The sequence below is a fragment of the Marmota marmota genome, unplaced genomic scaffold (genome assembly GCF_001458135.2).
Source record: "Marmota marmota marmota unplaced genomic scaffold, marMar, whole genome shotgun sequence".
In the NCBI taxonomy this organism is placed as follows: domain Eukaryota; kingdom Metazoa; phylum Chordata; class Mammalia; order Rodentia; family Sciuridae; genus Marmota; species Marmota marmota.
Genome location: NW_025999944.1, coordinates 4,069,793 through 4,087,576, shown reverse-complemented (window position 1 = coordinate 4,087,576; position 17,784 = coordinate 4,069,793). Strand labels below are relative to the sequence as shown.

Below are 17,784 nucleotides of genomic sequence, written 5' to 3'. Positions count from 1 at the left end.
AGATGTGTAATGACTCAAGGACAAAAGGAGTGCATTTGTGTCATGTAAAAGATCAAGGTGAGTATTCTTGAACAGCAGACAGGGTGGGCGCAGGTTCCCCGTCTATGCAGTTAACTGGCGACTCGGGTTCCCCCGCTTCTACGTCTTCAACACACAGCTCCTGTGGTTGTCTGGGGGACGTCGTCTAGTCAGCTAGGAGACTCCAGAGGGGAAGACAGAGGCAGTTCTCTGTGTCTCAGGCCTTGAGGAGACCTGTTTGATTAGCATGATCTCTGTCACATCTAGCTGCCAAGGAGGCTGGGAGTGTCCTGCGCAGTGTCCTCCGTGTTCAGTTGTGTCCTGGATGAAGAGTGTGGGTGTTGTGAACAGCTAGCAGCCTGTGCCCCACACAGAGGCACAAAGGATGGACTGACCTAGTTGCGTACAACCTGAGAGTGCAGAAGTGACTTTCAGAGAGGGGACAATGCCCAGGGGGTGGGGCTTTTGTAAGTGTCTGGATTGACACTGTCTGAGGGCAGAGGGGGTGCAGAGAAGCCGGACTTGTCTGACTCTCCCGTCGGCCGTCTCCGCAGCTATTCAGCGTATTGGAGTTCTTCCAGCATTGTTCTCGTGGTCTGTAAAGTCCAGCCATCAGCTTCACAGTGTTCCAGGTGATTCATGAGAACATTCTTGGTGAATAGTAACTGTTCCATAGAAGTGATTTTTCTTTCTTCTACCTATTCAAGGATCTTCAAAGTCACAAGTAGAGGGAGAGCACTGTTTAAAAAGTTGGGTGAGGTCTGTGATTGGCTAGAGAAGACCTGCCTCAAGGGCACCTGGAGTGGGGCAGGTGGAAGTATAGCATTCATGAAGAGTTTTGTAAATGACAGATGGAGCTAGGTTCAGCCTCACTGAGGTAGACAACTGCTGTGGAGAACGAGCAAAGAGCCCAGGTCCCTCCTCCAGGGGCGGCTCCTTCCTGCTCCCAATCCCTGGCACCACTTGGGAACAGACACAGAGGAACCTACAGCTTCTGATTTTCCAAAAGAAGGGTGGAAGTGTGGTGGCTTTTTCATAGAAAGTGTTCTAATTTTTAGATGTTGGATATTAATTAAAAATCAGTTAGATCACCACGTGGGTCCAACAAAATGTGTCTCAGGGCTGCTCTGGCCCATGGGCCACCAGTTTGAAACTTGCATATTATGTACCAGTGAAGTTCCACTCCCAGGATGGCCTTCAAATCTGTGCTGTCCAGTATGACAGCCAGAGCCACTAAAACTCCCATTCCTCAGTTTGATTGGCCATATTTCAGGTGTGCCATCGCCAGCTGGGGCTAGTGGCTACTCATGTCACACAGCAGAAGTCTAGGACATTTCTCTCAGGGTAGAAAGTTCTGCAAAGCACTGGAGGGGACATGAAAGAGAGGTACTGCATGTCAGAAGAGGTTTCCTTTCCTAGATACGGACAGGCCATTATGTTCTGTCTGTGTTGATTTATGAAGTGTTGTCACGTGGACAGTCTCCTAAGCCAGGATGGAGGCCAGGGAGCGAGTCCTGTGGAGTTTCACCTTGTCTTGTATGAAAGTATGAGATATTTCTCTGGCCAGTACCTCGGTGAATCATGGAGATTTAATAGTGTTGGAGAATCCCTCCATTCCACTCTGACTTTACCCCCTGTGCTGAGTGTCCAAGGTGGGGACTCCTGCTGTGTGAAAGAGTGTTGATATCTTGACACTTTAGAGGCAGATCTCTGTGTCTTCCAGTAGGAGGGGCCTGGTCTGTCCCAGATCCTCCTTATGCACTAGATTGATATTGAAGGAAGCTGACTGTGCTGCAGAGACGGGCTGGGGATTCGGTCAGGCAATTCAGCTCTCCATATGTCAACGGGGTGGGGGGCATTGGTGGTGGTTGATTGGGGTCCTCTTTGGCTTCTGGAAAGATTCTGGGTGTGTCTGAAGTTGGAGGGACACCCATATCTGGGTTGCTGACCATCTAGGGTCAGAGAACCCCAGTCAGGTCTCGGGTAGAGAAGCAGAGCTGGTGCAGATGTGTGTGCTCAGCAACTTGTACCTCCACCTGGGCTTTTGACCCATCCATCTATCCACTTATTCATCCTTCTTGTGCAAATGCCTTGAATCAAAGTGCTTTGAACACCCCTGCCCCATCTCATTCCCCTCTGCACACATGGTAAACTCCCACTACTTGAAAATAGATAGTGACGGGTGTGAGTGGGGGTGGGGGAAGAAGACCAATTTGTTTAAGGGGAAATTCAGAATTTTGTGAAGTCTTTACAGTATTCAAATGGACTGCTTCAAGAATTCACTAAGGTAGCTGGGTGTGGTGGTGTATGCCTATAATCCCAGAGCTCAGGAGGCTGAGGCAGGAGGATCATGAGTGCAGAGCCAGCCTCTGCAATTGCGTGAGGCCCTGAGCAACTCAAGTGAGACCCTGTCTCTAGATAAAATACAAAAATGGGCTGAGGATGTGGCTCAGTGGTTAAGCGTGCCTGAGTTCAATACCAGTACCCCCCCCCCCCATAAAAAAAGAAAGAAAGAAAAGAATTCACTAATCTAATAACCCGTCCTAAAGAAGCCTCTCATGAATTGACTGTATAAAAGTGCAACAGCCATAGAGTATTTTGGGGCAAGTGTATAGTTCTTGGTACTTGTTCATGGCTGTTCTTTTAAGAGACTTAAAATGAAACATTTACGATTTCTCAGTACATAGCTTTCCTCCCCCAGTGTAGAGTTGATGCAGACTCTGACTCAAGGAAGATAACTGATGAGGATATTGTATATCCTGGGCTGGGTGGAGCTCAGACCTGAGATGTGGGCTTGGAAAGAGGGACCAGGTGCAGTCCCCACACCCAGACCCCAGGTGGATTGACCCTGGTGACTGTCAGGCCTGGATGGGGAAGGACTGACTCTTGAGGCTTTGCCAAGGGCAGTGGGAAGCTTGGCCTCAGCCCCTATTCAGTGATGCAAAGTCTTGACATCTGGATTGGATCACAGGTGCATGGTGGGGTGGCGTGGCAGATAGAAGGTGATGGTGTGGTCACCTAGGCTGGAGGCACCAGGAGGAAATGGAGGTGGTGTTCTTAGAAATGTCCGCCCATCCCTTTGTCCATTCATATTTCTGTTTAATGAATGCAGGGCCCTTTGCCAGGTGCGGGTGGAGAATGAGGCAGCTTAGGGGATTTTCTGTTAAGAGGTAGAGACAGATTGAAAAATACCCAAGTAAACAAGTCCACAAAAACAGTTCCACACTGTGATCACTGCTACTAAGGAGCCGGGGCCAAGCTGGGAAATAGTGACTACGTGGGCTGGCTCCAGACCAGTGGCCAGGGATTGTCTCCTGCGAGCAGGGATGGAGGGGCCAGGAGAGGCTGCCATCAATGGGGGAAGAGCGACAGCAGGAACAGAGGGCCACATGAGGAAATGGAGCCCAGGGCACCCTGGAGTGAGGGGCAAGAGGGGGCAGAGGAGGAAGGGCACTTGCTAAACCATTTGCATTCTTTTATGCAAGCAGCCTGCCTTGTCTGAAATTCGACCAACCAGGTCTTCTCTTTTTAGCCGCTGGCTGGCACATTAAGTGCATGCCACTTGCCTTGGTGTTCATCTGTTTTGTTTCCCAGGGGAGCAGGGCCGGGGTCACAGAGTGAATCTGAGTTATACAGGTAATGAGGCAAGGGACAGGGCAAGGGGAAAGGCCTGAGGAGGGGAAAGGCCTGAAGGCAGATGGCACTTCACTGTGCTCTGCTCACCTCTTGCTCAAGGCAGGCTCTTGTTCCTACTAATTCTTATTGGTCAAGTTCTTAAGCATCGAGAGAACTAGCCCTGTGAGCTTCATCACCTACATTAGAATCCCACCCTCCTGTGGGAAGCTGAGCCTGGAACAAGAGGCGTCTTTGTGCTTTACTTTCCCATCTGTAAGGTAAGGACACAAAGACTTACCTAGGAGGATTTGGGGAAGATTAAGGATGACATACTTGTTTGTTTGCTTATTTATTTATTTATTTATGGCAGTAATGGGGACCCAACCCAGGGCTTCACCCATGCCAGGCAAGCACTGTACCACTGAGCTACACCCCTGGGCCCTGAAGGTGTATCAAAAGCACTGTGTGCTCTGTCCAGATCACAGTAGGTGCTCCGTGGATGTCAGCTCCCTCCTTACTGACTACAGAACAATGTTTTAGGACATTGGACTATAATTGAAAGGTGGCACATTGAATTATAGTGATAACATTTATTATTCTTTCAAGAGCAGGATCTGGCTGCATTTTGGGGAGTGGGGGAAGTTCTGGGCAGGGAGTAAAACCTTCATTCTAGTATGTGGTTTTTGGAGCTTCCTTCTTTAGCAATGGAGGGTGGGGCAGGCTGGGTCTGTGTTTTGGTGCCCAGAGACAGACTAGTTAAAACCTCTCTGGCCTTATGCAGGAGGCTCTGGTCTGGAGAGATGAGCTGGGGCCATCCAATTCTGATGAACAGGCAGGTCTGGGAACACTGAAACAAGTGACCTCTGAGGACCTCTCCAGGCCACAGTCCACTTCTGGACCAGGAAGGGGTGGACCACATGCACACTCCTCATTGACCACCAGAGGGCAGACCTGAGGCAGGATGACCAGAGCAAGGTGCCTGTGTCTCCAGCTGGAACAGAGACCTCAGGCAAAATCTGTAGTCAGAGGATGGGGTGCAGGGTGTCTAATACTGGGATCCTTGGGAAGGCATCTGTGCTACCTAGAGAGGAGGAAGCTCTAGTCTCCCAGCTGTTGTGACCTGTACCTGTCTTCTGTGCTCTAATGCATAGCAGATTTGGACAGATGAGCCTCTGGTCTTCATGCTGTGGGGATGTCTGCAGGATGTTTCAGAGTCCCAACAGAAGTGGCTTATAGCCTGTCTAGTTCTAGCAAAAGCAGCGTCTGGCTCAGAGGGCTGCACTGCTGACCCCTGTTACCCCCAATCACAACTGAAGAAGGCAGTGGGCAGTGCCAACCCCTCAGCTGTGCCTCTGCAGCCTGTGCCCCTTCAGGGTTACACACACTCAGGAAGTAGTTGCTGTTGCCTGATTCCATCTGCAGCAAAGATGTGTCCTAGTCAATGCCCTTTGTTTTTGGCAGAGAAGGATTCCGGAACCTTCTCTCACACTGCATTCATTTTAACCTTCTCTGCAGTCTGCATTGGAGACCGCAGTCCTCCGTGTCCGACTGCAGCAGTGTGGGGATTTGTGGCTTTCTCTTCTCTGCCACATCGAGGCTCATTCTTCCTGTCAGCATTTTATGTTTCAGAGTTGCCCCACGCTGTAACTTTCTGAGCACTGCACTTCCACAGAGCTCCAGCCGTGCCCAGAAGCAGAAATGGTTACTCCAGCCTCTCAAAGGGGGAAGATGAAACCGAGGACTGTGGTGGGCTAGGCCAGGACAGGACTCACGCAGGGCAGACGGCGAGGAACTGAAAGCAGCCAGTTACTGCAGAGCATCAGGGTGCCAGTCTGCAGCCCCCACCACCATTTCCCAGCAGGTTGTAAGATGAGAACATCTTAAAGGTCTGCATCAGTGTCACTCCTCCTCCATCTACCCACGCATCCGGTCCTATTTAAGCCCCCAGTTTTGCTGGTTCCAGAATAAGAGTAAGAGATGAGAAAGACTCATGAAAGAGTAATCTGTGAGCTCAGGCTTCAGAAGGAAGGAAAGGGATGCTCCCCTAGGTAGGGTGCAGCTGTGCACTGCACCATGTAGGTGGCATTATAGGACAAGTGGTCTAACATAGGCATGTACAAAGATTAATGAGAAAGGGGACAAAAGAACACATTTTTGAGAAAAAAAGTTTCCAGAGATGACCTCTATCATTCAGTGGTTCATTTCAGGATCGGCTGCTCTACCTCTGTGTCAGCCGGCTTGGTGGCACACAGCAGTTCTGTTACTTAAAACGTGGGCAACTATGCCGGCACTAGAGTAATGAGCTTTGCTGTTGCACGGTTCTCTTGCAGTTTCAGGGACTTGAGGAAGAAGAGCTGAGCTGCAGTAAGACCCAGCAAAGTGACCTTGCCAAAAGAAAGGGCTGAGTTGGGGAATTTTTGACACCCAAACTCACTATGGTGGTGATGTGGAAGAACCTTTTGTCCTTGTCAAAGCCATGACACTTACTGATGCACCAAACCTTGAGGACAACCCCTGTGGACTGGGCAGTGTGCTAGTAACTGGGAGACTAGGAATGTGAGGAGTCTAGGAGTCACCATCTCATAGAAGAAATGCACAGCGTCTGTACATGTAAAATGTGTCACAGTCAAGGTGAACAGAGGAGGTGCGCTCCAGGCTTTAGGGGGCTGGATGTAAAAAGACTCCACCGTCAGGTAGCATTTAAGTTCAGTGTGAGAGAAGTGTCCCTGGAAAGGGGAAGGGAAGAAGGAGAATAGCCCGGGGGGAGAGGTCTGCTCTGACGCTGTGTCCACATGCACCCGCCCACAGATTGGAGGTGGTTGTCCAGGGACTGGACATGAGGCTGTAGAGGAGGTGAAGTCAGATTCTGACCCTTGGTTGACTCCCCCCCCTGTTCACAGACCCCCTTGAGTAGGGTTTTCCTTCCTCCAGACCCCCAGATTGCCTGGGGGGTTCCATCTAATTGTCCCACTCTTTTTCAACTCCTTGCCCTTTCCTGATGCTGGTGAAGTATGGGGAGGCAGGGGGTTGGGAAGGGGTTGCAAAATGCAAAACAGGCAGCCTTCACTGCTGTTTCCTGTTTGGTGTGTGTTTCATATTTATAAATGGAGGACAGGTTCACATATTAGGGTCCCAGATTAGGTTCCAGCTTCACTGGAAAATTTCAGTGTTTTTCCAAAGAGAGGTTTTTTTTTTTTTTTTAAAAAGTAGTTTATATTAACAAATCTATTAATGTAGAATGGGTGGACAATTCTCCCTCACCCCCCTTTTACTTTTCTGCATGGCACTGAGCAGTAAGTACGGTAAGAAATTCAGATTACTGTCAGTTATCCTCCTTGGTCGATTAAAACTATTCCTTGGGTACTTTCTATGTGCCAAATACTCTCTTAGGTTCCAGCCAGAGCAGACAAATCCATTTACATGTTACATTTCTGGATATTTATGGTTAGAAAGGTCAATTACCATTGACTGAAAACCTTATATCAATGGCTATAGAGATAAGATTGACACAAATAAGTCTGACAAAAGCTCACGGGAGCTTTTTATTAGGAAACAAAACATTCCATGGCAAACCAGTAAATAACAAGACATATTTAAACCCATTAAGATCAAACCAGGAGCAAGGAAGTATAACAAGAATATAAAAAAGCAATATAATTAGAGCCATTTTGTTTCAAATTAATTTGAATATCATTATTTACTTGTTTGCCACGTGGGTATTTTTTTCTTGGGTTTTAATAAGACCCTACTCTATGCACCCCAAATCCAAGCTGGAACCTACTGGTGGGATTCCTTGGTAGGAAGGCATATTTTATGTCTTCCGAGACAAATCCCTTATTTGAGTCCAATATTTGAGGATAATCAGTCCACTTTGCTCCTGCATATCAGGTAGTTGGAGGGGGAAATGCTTCTATTGAACTTTAATGAATTTCCACAGTCCCCTTCTGGGACTTTGGAGGGGAAAGAAATGGTGAATTTTACATCTCTAAGTCTGGGAAGATCGACAGGTGCAGACGCTGGGACACAGGGCCCTCACTAGTCCTAGGATGATCCTGAATTTATCCAGCTAATCTTTCCTAAGCGAGTGTGAGCTGATTAAATAGATTGAGTGCTGCTTGCTGGCCTAGATCATGTAGGAATCACATGTATTGTGATCCCAAGCAAAAGAAGCCCCACAGTCCAGATGTTTGTCATTGTACCCGCCTGGGGAACCTTCCAAAGGGGGTGGCCTGGTTAGACTGCCTGGGACTCACTGGGCCAGCTCTTTTCTTCCACAAGGATTCTGAAGGTAGAGCATCACAGCAAAGCCAAGGGCTCCCAGGCCGGTTCAATCGGGTCACGGAGAGACCTTGAAAGCCGGTTAAGTGCGACTCGACTCCGGTTGGGGATTCAGAGTCTTTAACTCTTGAGATTAGAGGTTTTCTCCCCGACCATTTCCCATTCCTTTGGGATTTAAGCTCTCTTTTTTGTCCCTCTGGCTTCTTTCCAGCTCATTTCGCTTTCTGCCTCAAGATGCTGTGCGGGGCGCCAGCTAAGAGCGCCGCGAGGCCTTAGGGCTCCGCGGACGCTGGAATCCCAACAGCTTTTCCTCCACGGATCTGTAGGCACCAGCGAACGCCCGCTGGCCCAACTTCCCCAGGGGCTCCGGGTGGGCGTGGCCATTAAAGAGGGGACACAGGGGCCTACACAGGGCCATTTACACTTTCACAGACTGTGGCCTGTTGGCACAAAAGGCTCTTTCGGGGTGGGGCTTCCCGTGCCCCGCGGACCGAGGCCTTCCCGGATGCCGCGCGCTTGCTCGGGGCTTTCTTTGCAGCTCCAGGCAACAGATGCAGGCAGCCGGCGCTGCCGCAGGCCAGATTCCGTCTTTGCAGGCTCACCTCCCGCCCGCGCCACAACGCACCCCGGAGCGCGACCGGCCCCGTGGCCCGGGCCGCAGCAGCCCGCATCCAGCATCCACTCCGGGGCTGGAGACGGCGGGCGTGGCCGGTGGCGAGCCTGTCGCCGGCTTCCTTTCCCCGCACTCGCCGCCTCAATTCCCCAGCCGGCTGCTGGGCGGAGGCTGAGCAAGTCTTGCTCCAGGCTGGGCGGGGGAGGCCCGGCGCCCCTCCCGGGCCGCGCGGCGCCGGCCGGCGGTGCAGTCGCGCGCTCGCCGCCAGCGAAGCCATTGGCTCGGCGCAGTCACCCCACGCGGGCTGCAGCGGCGGCCTCCGCGGATTGGCGCGCGGGCGGGCGTGTGCGTGCCGCCCGGGCTGCACCGAAGCCCCTCCGTCTTGGGGTTGTGCCCCCTCCCCCTGTTCGAAACGACCACCCCTCCATTGTCCCTGCGTTGCAGATGCTGCATCTGGGGCTGCTGCCAGCCCCAGTCCCGGATGCCCAGGCCCAAAGAAAGGGAGCCAAAGGCGCGTTCCCTGCTCGGGCGCACGCACCGACCGCCGCCCTCAACCGCACACTGCAGCATTTCGCGCTCCGGCGCCGCGCCCCTCCCAGCTTTCCCTCATTTGCATATCCCACGGTTGTGGCCAATCAGTGCTCGCCTCTCTCGAAGCGGATGGCTTTTGCCTGAGAGGAAAGGGAGTGGCTGGCGGCGCATGCGCCGCGGTGGCTGACTTGAACCGAGGCTTTTATTGCTGTAGTTTATTTCCACCCCCTTCCCTCCTGTTCTCTCTCTCCCTCTCTCTTTCTTTTTTTCCGCCCTAGCTGGGGCTGTGTTGGAGGAGAGGAAGAAAGAGCAACAGAGGATTGTATTTGTCCCTTACGTTCCTGAAAATTGCTACCAGCAAGACCAGCTAAACGGTTGTACCTTCTTCAATTCTGCAAAAAGTACCAAGTCCTCTTCCCAGCAATTTTTGCTTTAAAGCTGCCCTTTTGAAATTATTTTTTTTCCAGGAGAGAGAGATGTCTTATCAGGGGAAGAAAAATATTCCACGCATCACGGTGAGTTGGGTACTTGGGAAATGTGCGTTCGGCTACCAACCTTTTGTGGCCCTGAACATCTAAGGAATTTTTAAAAGAGGGAGATGGAGAGGGACCCAACTTTAAAAAAAAATTTTTTTTCAGTTGCTAATGAAGGCGATAGTAGGGTGGTGGTGGTGGGAGATGCAATAATAAAGAATTATAAGGCACGTAGTTTGCAAGGCATTCAATTAGGAGCGTGAGTACATGGAGATAGCTTTAGGTAGCGCGCCAGATCCGCTGTATCCTTTTATTGTCAGCCCGAGATGCTGCAGTGCTGGCCTCCGGGGTGTAAGCAAATGGATGCCAGATTGAATATGCATGGTTGAAGCTCGATATTGTTCTCCGGGCTGCGTGCTGCGAGGCTGGACTCAGGAGCTGCGATGGGGAGCTGGGGAAATGGATCCTCCCTCCCCGTGTCTTCCGCCCCCACCATAAAGGGCTTTCTGGAGCCTTCCTCCGGCTCCTTGGAAGAAGGGACCGGTTTCAGCCCGAAGGCGTAATGACAGCAGAGGGATGCTGAAAAGGGCAGGGTGTAGCGGAATGATGGGGAAACGGGAAGGGAAATCGGGCACCGTGATGAGCAGGAGAGGAGGGCGGAGGCCCGGGCCAAGGCTTTTTGTTGACTGGGGACAGCGGCGAGCCGGGCTCAGAGAGGTAATGGCGCTGCGCGACGCGCCGAGCAGATGGCCCGGCCGGCCCCAGGCAGACAATGATCACAGCGGCCCGAGGTGTGGGCGCTGTTCTGGGGCCTGGAATTGTTGGTTTGTACATCACCGGAAAACCTCCGTGCCTTGAATTCGAGATGCTTCAGGGATGAGCACCGGTTCTTGATCCCACTCTCTCTCCATCTTTTCCTGGAAAAATCTCCCCTGTCCTGTTGTCTGCATCCTGGAATGAAATCCCAGGGAGGGGGAAAGCCAGGGAAATTCATTGTTATATAATGCTGTGCAATCGCAATTGGCCAGCTGATTCCCGGGTAGAACCCAAGGCCAACGCAGGCACCAAAGAATCAAACAGCCGAAAGGTGCTGTAGGGCTGGATTTGGTGTGTGTTTCGCCCTGGTTGTCCCTGTGGCCCCGGGCACCCCTGCTTCCTCTCCATGCACAAGGACACACCCATCCGCAGGAGAGAAGTGGGAACAAATGCGCTGGGGAGGGTCCTGTGCTTGAGATTTTCTGTGATGCGCTGGGTTGTTCAAGGAAGGTGAGTTGAAGGCAAAGACCCCAGATCCCAGAGGAGAGCGCATGGAGCACCCAACGGTCTATGTTCCTGCTGGAGGAAGGAGTCTGGGGAGCTAGGGAGTGGGGGTGGGGAGCAGATTTGCAGCAAGCCCCTGATAATTTGTTGTCTTCTTGAACAAACGAGGCAGTTTGGTTTCTCATTGACGTTGTGGGGAGGAAAAAAAAATAGGCAAACAATCAAGACCGATTTTTAAATGTGCGCCCCCTCCACCCTTGAAAAATTCTGGTTGCATTATCCTAGGACCCATAGCATGTTTTCCCTCCCTCCATCACCATGGCCAGTCTCTTATGTAAGAAGCCTTCTAGAAGGTACTGGAGTGAACAGGGCTGTGATATTTCGCTTTTTTCTTGACATGATGTTGGCTGGGGGATTTGTGGTAATGGCAGGAACAGGTAGGTCAGTGACTAAGGGGCAGGTGGTGAAGGGCAGGGTTTCTCCTGGTCTCCCAGGCAATGGAAGCTCTAGATCTGGGAGAGGAGGGATTATTATAGGCTGAACATCTCCCAGCCTCAGTTTCCCTGTCAAATGAGAATAGAATCTTCTTCCATCATGTTCTGAGGCTGCAACAGCCTGATGTACTTGACAGGATTTTGTAGAGGTATTGCCATTGATCATGATCAGTTTTAGGAATTGTCCACTGTTTCCATTTGACTTCCCAGTATCTATGTCAGGATGAAAAAGCCCCTGCAGTGTTCAAAATGAAGATCATTTTGATTTTTAGTATGTCAGAGAAACAAATATGTGGAATGACATGTAAATTTTTTTTTCTCTTTAGTAGCTTATAGATATATAAAAGATTTTCTGTAATTTCCTTTTCTTGGTAGCTGATAAATGTAGATGGCACTTGCTGTGAGTATTGTTTTTAGCTTAGTTTGGGTTAACCCTTGTCAAGATGAATGCTGTCCTTTGAGATGTGTTGCTTATTAAAGGGGTAATATATGGCTCAGCTTGTAAAGCTTGAATCCGGATTGAAATAAAATAGGTGCTTATTCACTGAATACACCACCTTCACATTCCATTTCTTCAACAGGATTTGGGATAGCCATGAGGCATAATGTGGCATTTTTGTTACATTCCTGGCCTTCCCATGCCACACAGCCTTTATTTTTTTGCACAAATATCACCAGTTAAAATATAAGTGCATTAGGAATCTATAGTGATGTTAGATTTTAAAATTTGCCATCTCATCTACTTTATCATAAAACTTTTCCTTTTTCTTAACTACATAGTGAAAATGGTGTAATTTCCATAGTCCCTTCCCTCCCTGCTATGCTTGCTGTGATTTGCCTCAAAAATAAATGTAAATATAGAAGGACATTCTGAATTGAAATCTTGTTGTGGCTGGACCAAGTGTGTTTGTATAGGGTATCCCCTGACAACAGACTTTTGGTCACTCTTCCCTGACACAGACCTTGCCAAGACTCTCCTAAGTGTGGGTGTGTTCCCCCCCCCCCTTTTTTTTTTTAAATGAGGTTTAGCCAAAAGTCATTCAAAAAGTATTGTCTTCTTTATTTGGAATGTTTTCACTGCTCTTTAATCCCCGCCCCGCCCCCCCCCCCATTTTCTTTTGCTTTCAGGTTTAAGGTCTAATTGAAAGAGATGGTTGATTTTTGTAGAATAAACTTTGCCAGTATGTTCTGCCTCATTGGATGATAAATTGTTTGCTCAGTACAGGTTTCCCTTTGTCACCAGAGCTTTCAAAAACTGGCTCATTGGAACATCGTTTCTGAATAGTACAAATGTGTCCTGCATTCATTTAACTTAGCACCTGTGTTCCTCATAGGTCGGCTATGTGTTGTGACTTTACTATCTTTTTGTTTCAGAGTGATCGTCTTCTGATCAAAGGAGGTAAAATTGTTAATGATGACCAGTCGTTCTATGCAGACATATACATGGAAGATGGGCTGATCAAGTAAGTGTGACTCATTATTATGTATATAGTATCTATATACCTCCCATTGATCCCAAGCTTTGGTACCCCTTTACACATGAAGTGTTGAATGTAGTGACTAAAAGAGTGACCAACTTAGTATCTGTTTTAAGTTCCATTTTGATTAGTGGTAATTAATGAATTTTTTTTTTGTAATTAATGAATTTGAGAATTCATATTTGCAGATTTCAAAGTTGCGGCCCCCTGCCCCCACCAATATGCCTTTGGTAAGGTCCTATTTTTTAATGGAGGTGACAAAATATCTTCTGTTGTCAGCTCAGATACTTGCTTTAGGGTATGTTGACGGTGTGAAAGGTTTCCTAGAATTTAGTTGCTTGGAATGGACAATCAAAGGGCACAGATGCGGAGTACAGCCTCTCATCAGGATAACCACATCTGCTCCCTCAATCAGGAGTCCAAGTTAGAGGCGCTACAGAAGGATACCAAGTTAATTACCAAGTGCCACAGACAAATTACTCCCTAATCCTGGGGGGAATTTTAGTTTTTATTCTCTTAAGTGGAAACTGTCTCAAATAAGGCTGCCCTTTGTATGTTGTATATTATGTCATGCAGGAGAACAACAGAACGGTTGTGAGTCTGGGTGTTTCTGGACTCTGGCGGGTTAAATGAGCAGAGTGCATACCAGTGTCCTCATGCCCTTCCTACTGGGACAGCTCCCAGGCTCTGGAGAAATAGCACATCTGCTTAACGACAAACACTGCACCCAGTGACATCTTTTAAATAAGCAGCCTTCATCAGGCACTAGCAGCAGGGCAGCCGGAGGAGTGGAAACCTGGATGTGCCCGCTGGCTGGAAGCTCACACCCTGATTTATGAACCGAAAATAGGGTTGAGCATTTCCACATTTAATGTTTTCTCCATGTGTGTTTCTTTTGACAGTCTCAGCTCTGGGCTCTCAAATGCTGTGACTTTCTTGTTCCATCTCCGCTCCCAATTATAAGGCAGCATGATTTGGCCTGGCAGAGGGACAGTGGCCTGGAAGGGAGGAGGCCTGAGTGCTATTTTTAGTCATCACTCATTTGTCTCAGAACTTTAATCAACTCCTCTTTGATTAATTTTTAAGACAGTAGAAAGATATAGTAAAAATATTTTCTTAAACATTGGAAATGAATCATGTCCCCAACATGATGAGTATTTGTTTGTCTGCCTTTATTATCTGAATGGCCAAGCACCTGTTTCCACATTTAAAAATCGCGACCATTATAGTGTTCACTTTTTTCCCCCTTTGGTTCCATCTCCACCCTTCCACCTCTGTTTTCTCTCTATTGAAAAGGATATGGTAAAAATAATGTTTGGAAAATGCATTCAGGTCTGAAGCAAATTGCTATTGGATAATTAGCTCAATGGTGTGTGTTACAAGAAGGTCAGATGACATATGAATACCTTGGGGCCTTGTTACCATTTGACCTTATTGGTTTCTGGTAGCTAATTTGCGAATGGGGCCTCTGGTGCCTTATGTAAATTTTGTTTTCTAGTTTATTTGGCTGCAGCGCCCTTTGTGGGTGAAGGGTGGGGGGGGATCTCTGGTGATGAATGATGACAAGATTCTGAAAAGTCCCCGGCACATGGCAGAGGATAGTTTGGAGCTTAGTGAAGATAAGCTGTCAGATCTGATTTGAATCCACATTTTACTGACTGCCCTTATCACCAACCCTGTTTATTTAGGCAAATAGGAGAAAACCTGATCGTGCCAGGAGGGGTGAAGACCATTGAAGCGCATTCCAGAATGGTGATTCCTGGAGGAATTGATGTCCACACTCGTTTCCAGATGCCTGACCAGGGAATGACGTCTGCCGATGACTTCTTTCAGGGCACCAAGGCGGCCCTGGCCGGGGGGACCACCATGATCAGTAAGAAACACCAACTCTGTCACCACCCTTAGAGCCGTGAGACAGCAAATGAGCCTGTATGGTTGGGTCTCCCTTTGAGAAGCTGATGAACCGAGCAGTGGTTAGACCTACTAAATAAGGGTCTGGGTGGGCTCGCCTTTGTCTTATTTCCTTGCTCTCGCTTTCTGTGGAACTTGGTGTTCTCCAGTTGAATTTGAGCATCTGGTTCTAAGGAATTTTGGTAGGAAGAGAGGAATGGCTTCTTGATTTCTCTACTTGAGGACTTTTATCTTCTTTGACCCCAAAATGTTATTTGGTTGTGAAAGTACAGCGTTTGAAGTCATCTTCAAAGCTACCTATTTTGAGCCTTCACTCATAAATATTTGATTTTGATTGAAAATAAAAGGATTCCTAAGAGTGCTTCCTCTTGGAATAAGGACAGGGTTCAGCAAATAAAATGCCCAGCCAGGAAACTTCTGTTCCACTGACGTGAAAATCAAATGCGGTAAATGCTCTTTAGCCTGGGTTGGATATAAAGAATTAGGCAGCCCTGCTTGGTGGAGGAGCCACAGATACTAACTGTCCTTTAGATATGAAAACTGCTGGTACCCACGGCCAGGAGCCCTTTGTGTTGCTCAGAGGGCTGTGATGTTTTGGTTCAGCCAGATCCAAGGTCTATTTGCTGGACCCAGCATCGGTGCTCAGTTTGCTTGTGAACAGCCAGATTCCGGGAGGCCTTTTTGCAAATGTCATTTTTGTTTTGAGGAGGTGGGCACGCTGCCTGGTGGCCCATCAGGTACGTATTTTAGAAAAGAGATTTTTTTTATCCAAGAGTGAAAGTCAACATGCTTCCTGTCTTATATGAAAAGCTAATAGTCTGGTTCAGAAGAGGGTCCAAGTGGAAGGAACTTCACCCCCGAGAGAAGCCAGAGTTTGTATCTTTCAGTGATGGTCTTTTTGACCTGTGGTTTCGAGGTCTGTCTGGATGCTTTTTTTCTGTCTTTCCTGAGCTGGAGCAGCATTGCTCTGCTGTCCCCTCCCACTTGGAATTTCCCTGCATTTTAAATTGCAAGCTCACTCCCTGCTGCCCTCCCTGTCCCCGTCTTCAGCTCGGAAGCATCGGGACAGTTCTTTCCTGTTTTGCCTTCCTTCTTACCATGAGACAGCCTCCAAGGTTGAGGCTCACTATTTCTGCCTAGCTCCAGGCCTTGCCTTCTAGATTGTGGATGCCATCCTTTGGGGGGCCCTTTGTGCACACCCCAGGACTTGGGCCAGTGCGGGAGGCTGCCGCTTGACCGAGTGGGCCTTTCCTCCCTGCCTCCAGGGTGGTCTGGAGTCCCACCTGAGTCAGGAGGAGCATAGACCATTTCAGGGTCATCCAGGAAGGTCCACGTCAAGGTGGTCTGCCTCCCTTTCTGGGTGCAGATCACAGAGGGTCAATAAGCCGTAAGTAATATTTCTTGAGCGAGTGGTTGGTGACGACTGTGGTTGGAGGAGTTGCCTGGCAGGAGCCCACTGGTGTAGGGGAAATGCTCCCAACTGGAAGTCAGCAGTCTGGTTCCCTTCCAGCTCTGCCTTGCTGTGTGATCTTGCACAGGTCACCTCACTTCTCTGTGTCTTAGTGACTCATCTGCCCAGTGAAGGATTTGCTGACCTGGTAGTCCTCTGCAGCTCCCCCATTTGGTCAGGCTCTGAGCTCAGTGAGAGATTTTACCTTAATGCACTTTTCTTGGCAGACGCCGAAGGGCCCTGTTACTTGAGAGGCCCCGTCCTCTCCTGCATTCCTGCGTGTGTCTCTTCAACCCTTGCACTTGGCCGTGCTTTGGCCCCTTGCTCTGTTTCGTGTCCCTTCCTGCCTGCCTTCCCCCGCCACAGGGGCACATCCCTTTTGGCTGCCCCCCAGCTTCTTGTGGCCTTCTCCCCCAGAGGCTGTGGGCTTCTTTCCATTCATCCAGGTGGGTTCCTTCTGGGCAGTAATGAGAGGCATCTCATTCCAGGGCGCCTGGAACAGTCGGCAGATGGCCCCATGGGCAGATGGTCAGGGGAGCGAGCAGTCCAACCGGCTGCTGGGCCTGCTTGCAGGGAATGCAAAGGCGTTGAACTCATGGCTCCAGGATCAGTCGGTTTGGCTAAGGAGTGGGGGGATTTAATGAGCGAGCCTCCCAGAACGTGATCGGAGTCACACACTCAATTGAGGCAGTGTGCGCAGGGGCGTCACACCCCAAACTCCACTGCTTTTGTAGCCTGTGAGAAATATTAGCCACTCCTGCAAATAACCCCTGTGGTTGCTGACCCGTGTAGGATTCCCATCCGCCCGCCGTTTCCTCGGAGGGGAGGAGTAGCAGTACAGATGAGAAAATCGGGATTTTTTTTTTTTTTTTTTTTCTGTTTTCTGCTTTCTGTTCATGCCTTGTGCATTGCCTCAAGTCAGTGAGTGGCCGGGGCTTACTTTATAGAGAAGGAGGCTTGCAAAGAGCACTTATTCAGTCCAGCTTGGTTGGTACGGAGAAGCTGCTTCTTCAGGGAGACCACAGCGCCTTGAATGCTTGTTGGAGCCGGGAGGAAAGGCTTGGGGAGTTTTGGACACATTCAAGTGCAAACTCGATGTGCCCACAGCTATTGCATAAAAAAGCAGTAGAAGGAAATTGGTACGAAGACCACCTGCACCGCCTCCTTCTCGTCTGTCTTTCTCCACACCTTGTCACCTGCCCTGGCCCATGTGTCTTCTCCTGTCCCTTTGCTGGCTGTATGTCTCCCAGGTCCACAGACCTTAGAGGTTCCATTTCTGACTGCCATGGCATTACCCATGAGGAACATGAAGCCAAATGTTCCCAGTTTGAAAAAGGTGACATGTCAGCAGCAGAAAATAATATTATGGCCATCAAACAGAACCTGCTACGGAGCTGCCCAGTAGGATCTTTGTGAGGGCCCCGGCGCAGGGCACGGGAATGCCTTTCACCTTTCTGTGGGTGGGTGGGGATCCCAGACTCAGCCTGCAGGTGCGTCCAGACTGGCCCAGGGGTCACACAGGTGGTGGGATGTTGCTTGGGGAAATGCTGTGGACTCCCCCCCTCCCAAGGGCTTTGTGATCATCAGAGTTGTTAGGATCCTGGAGCCTCCAGGAAACAGGTGGGAATGGCTGCTTCCATTCTGCAGAGGGGAAGACCAAGGT

General features: G+C 49.4%; 1 protein-coding gene across 3 annotated transcripts in view; it reads left to right on the top strand.

The window, feature by feature from the left end:
- Dpysl2 (dihydropyrimidinase like 2) overlaps positions 1–17,784 on the top strand; it is a 114,249-nt gene that overhangs the window by 42,462 nt on the left and 54,003 nt on the right. Inside the window, exons 1-3 of one of the 3 annotated variants that reach the window (XM_015499458.2) lie at positions 9,279–9,570; positions 12,657–12,745; positions 14,449–14,633. In XM_015499458.2, coding sequence (XP_015354944.1) covers positions 9,532–9,570; positions 12,657–12,745; positions 14,449–14,633 — 313 coding nt within the window. In that variant the 5' untranslated portion in view covers positions 9,279–9,531. Of the gene's footprint in view, positions 1–9,278; positions 9,571–10,645; positions 10,795–12,656; positions 12,746–14,448; positions 14,634–17,784 lie in introns of those variants that run through there. The other 2 variants (XM_048801553.1, XM_015499459.2) reach the window with 2 other exon arrangements.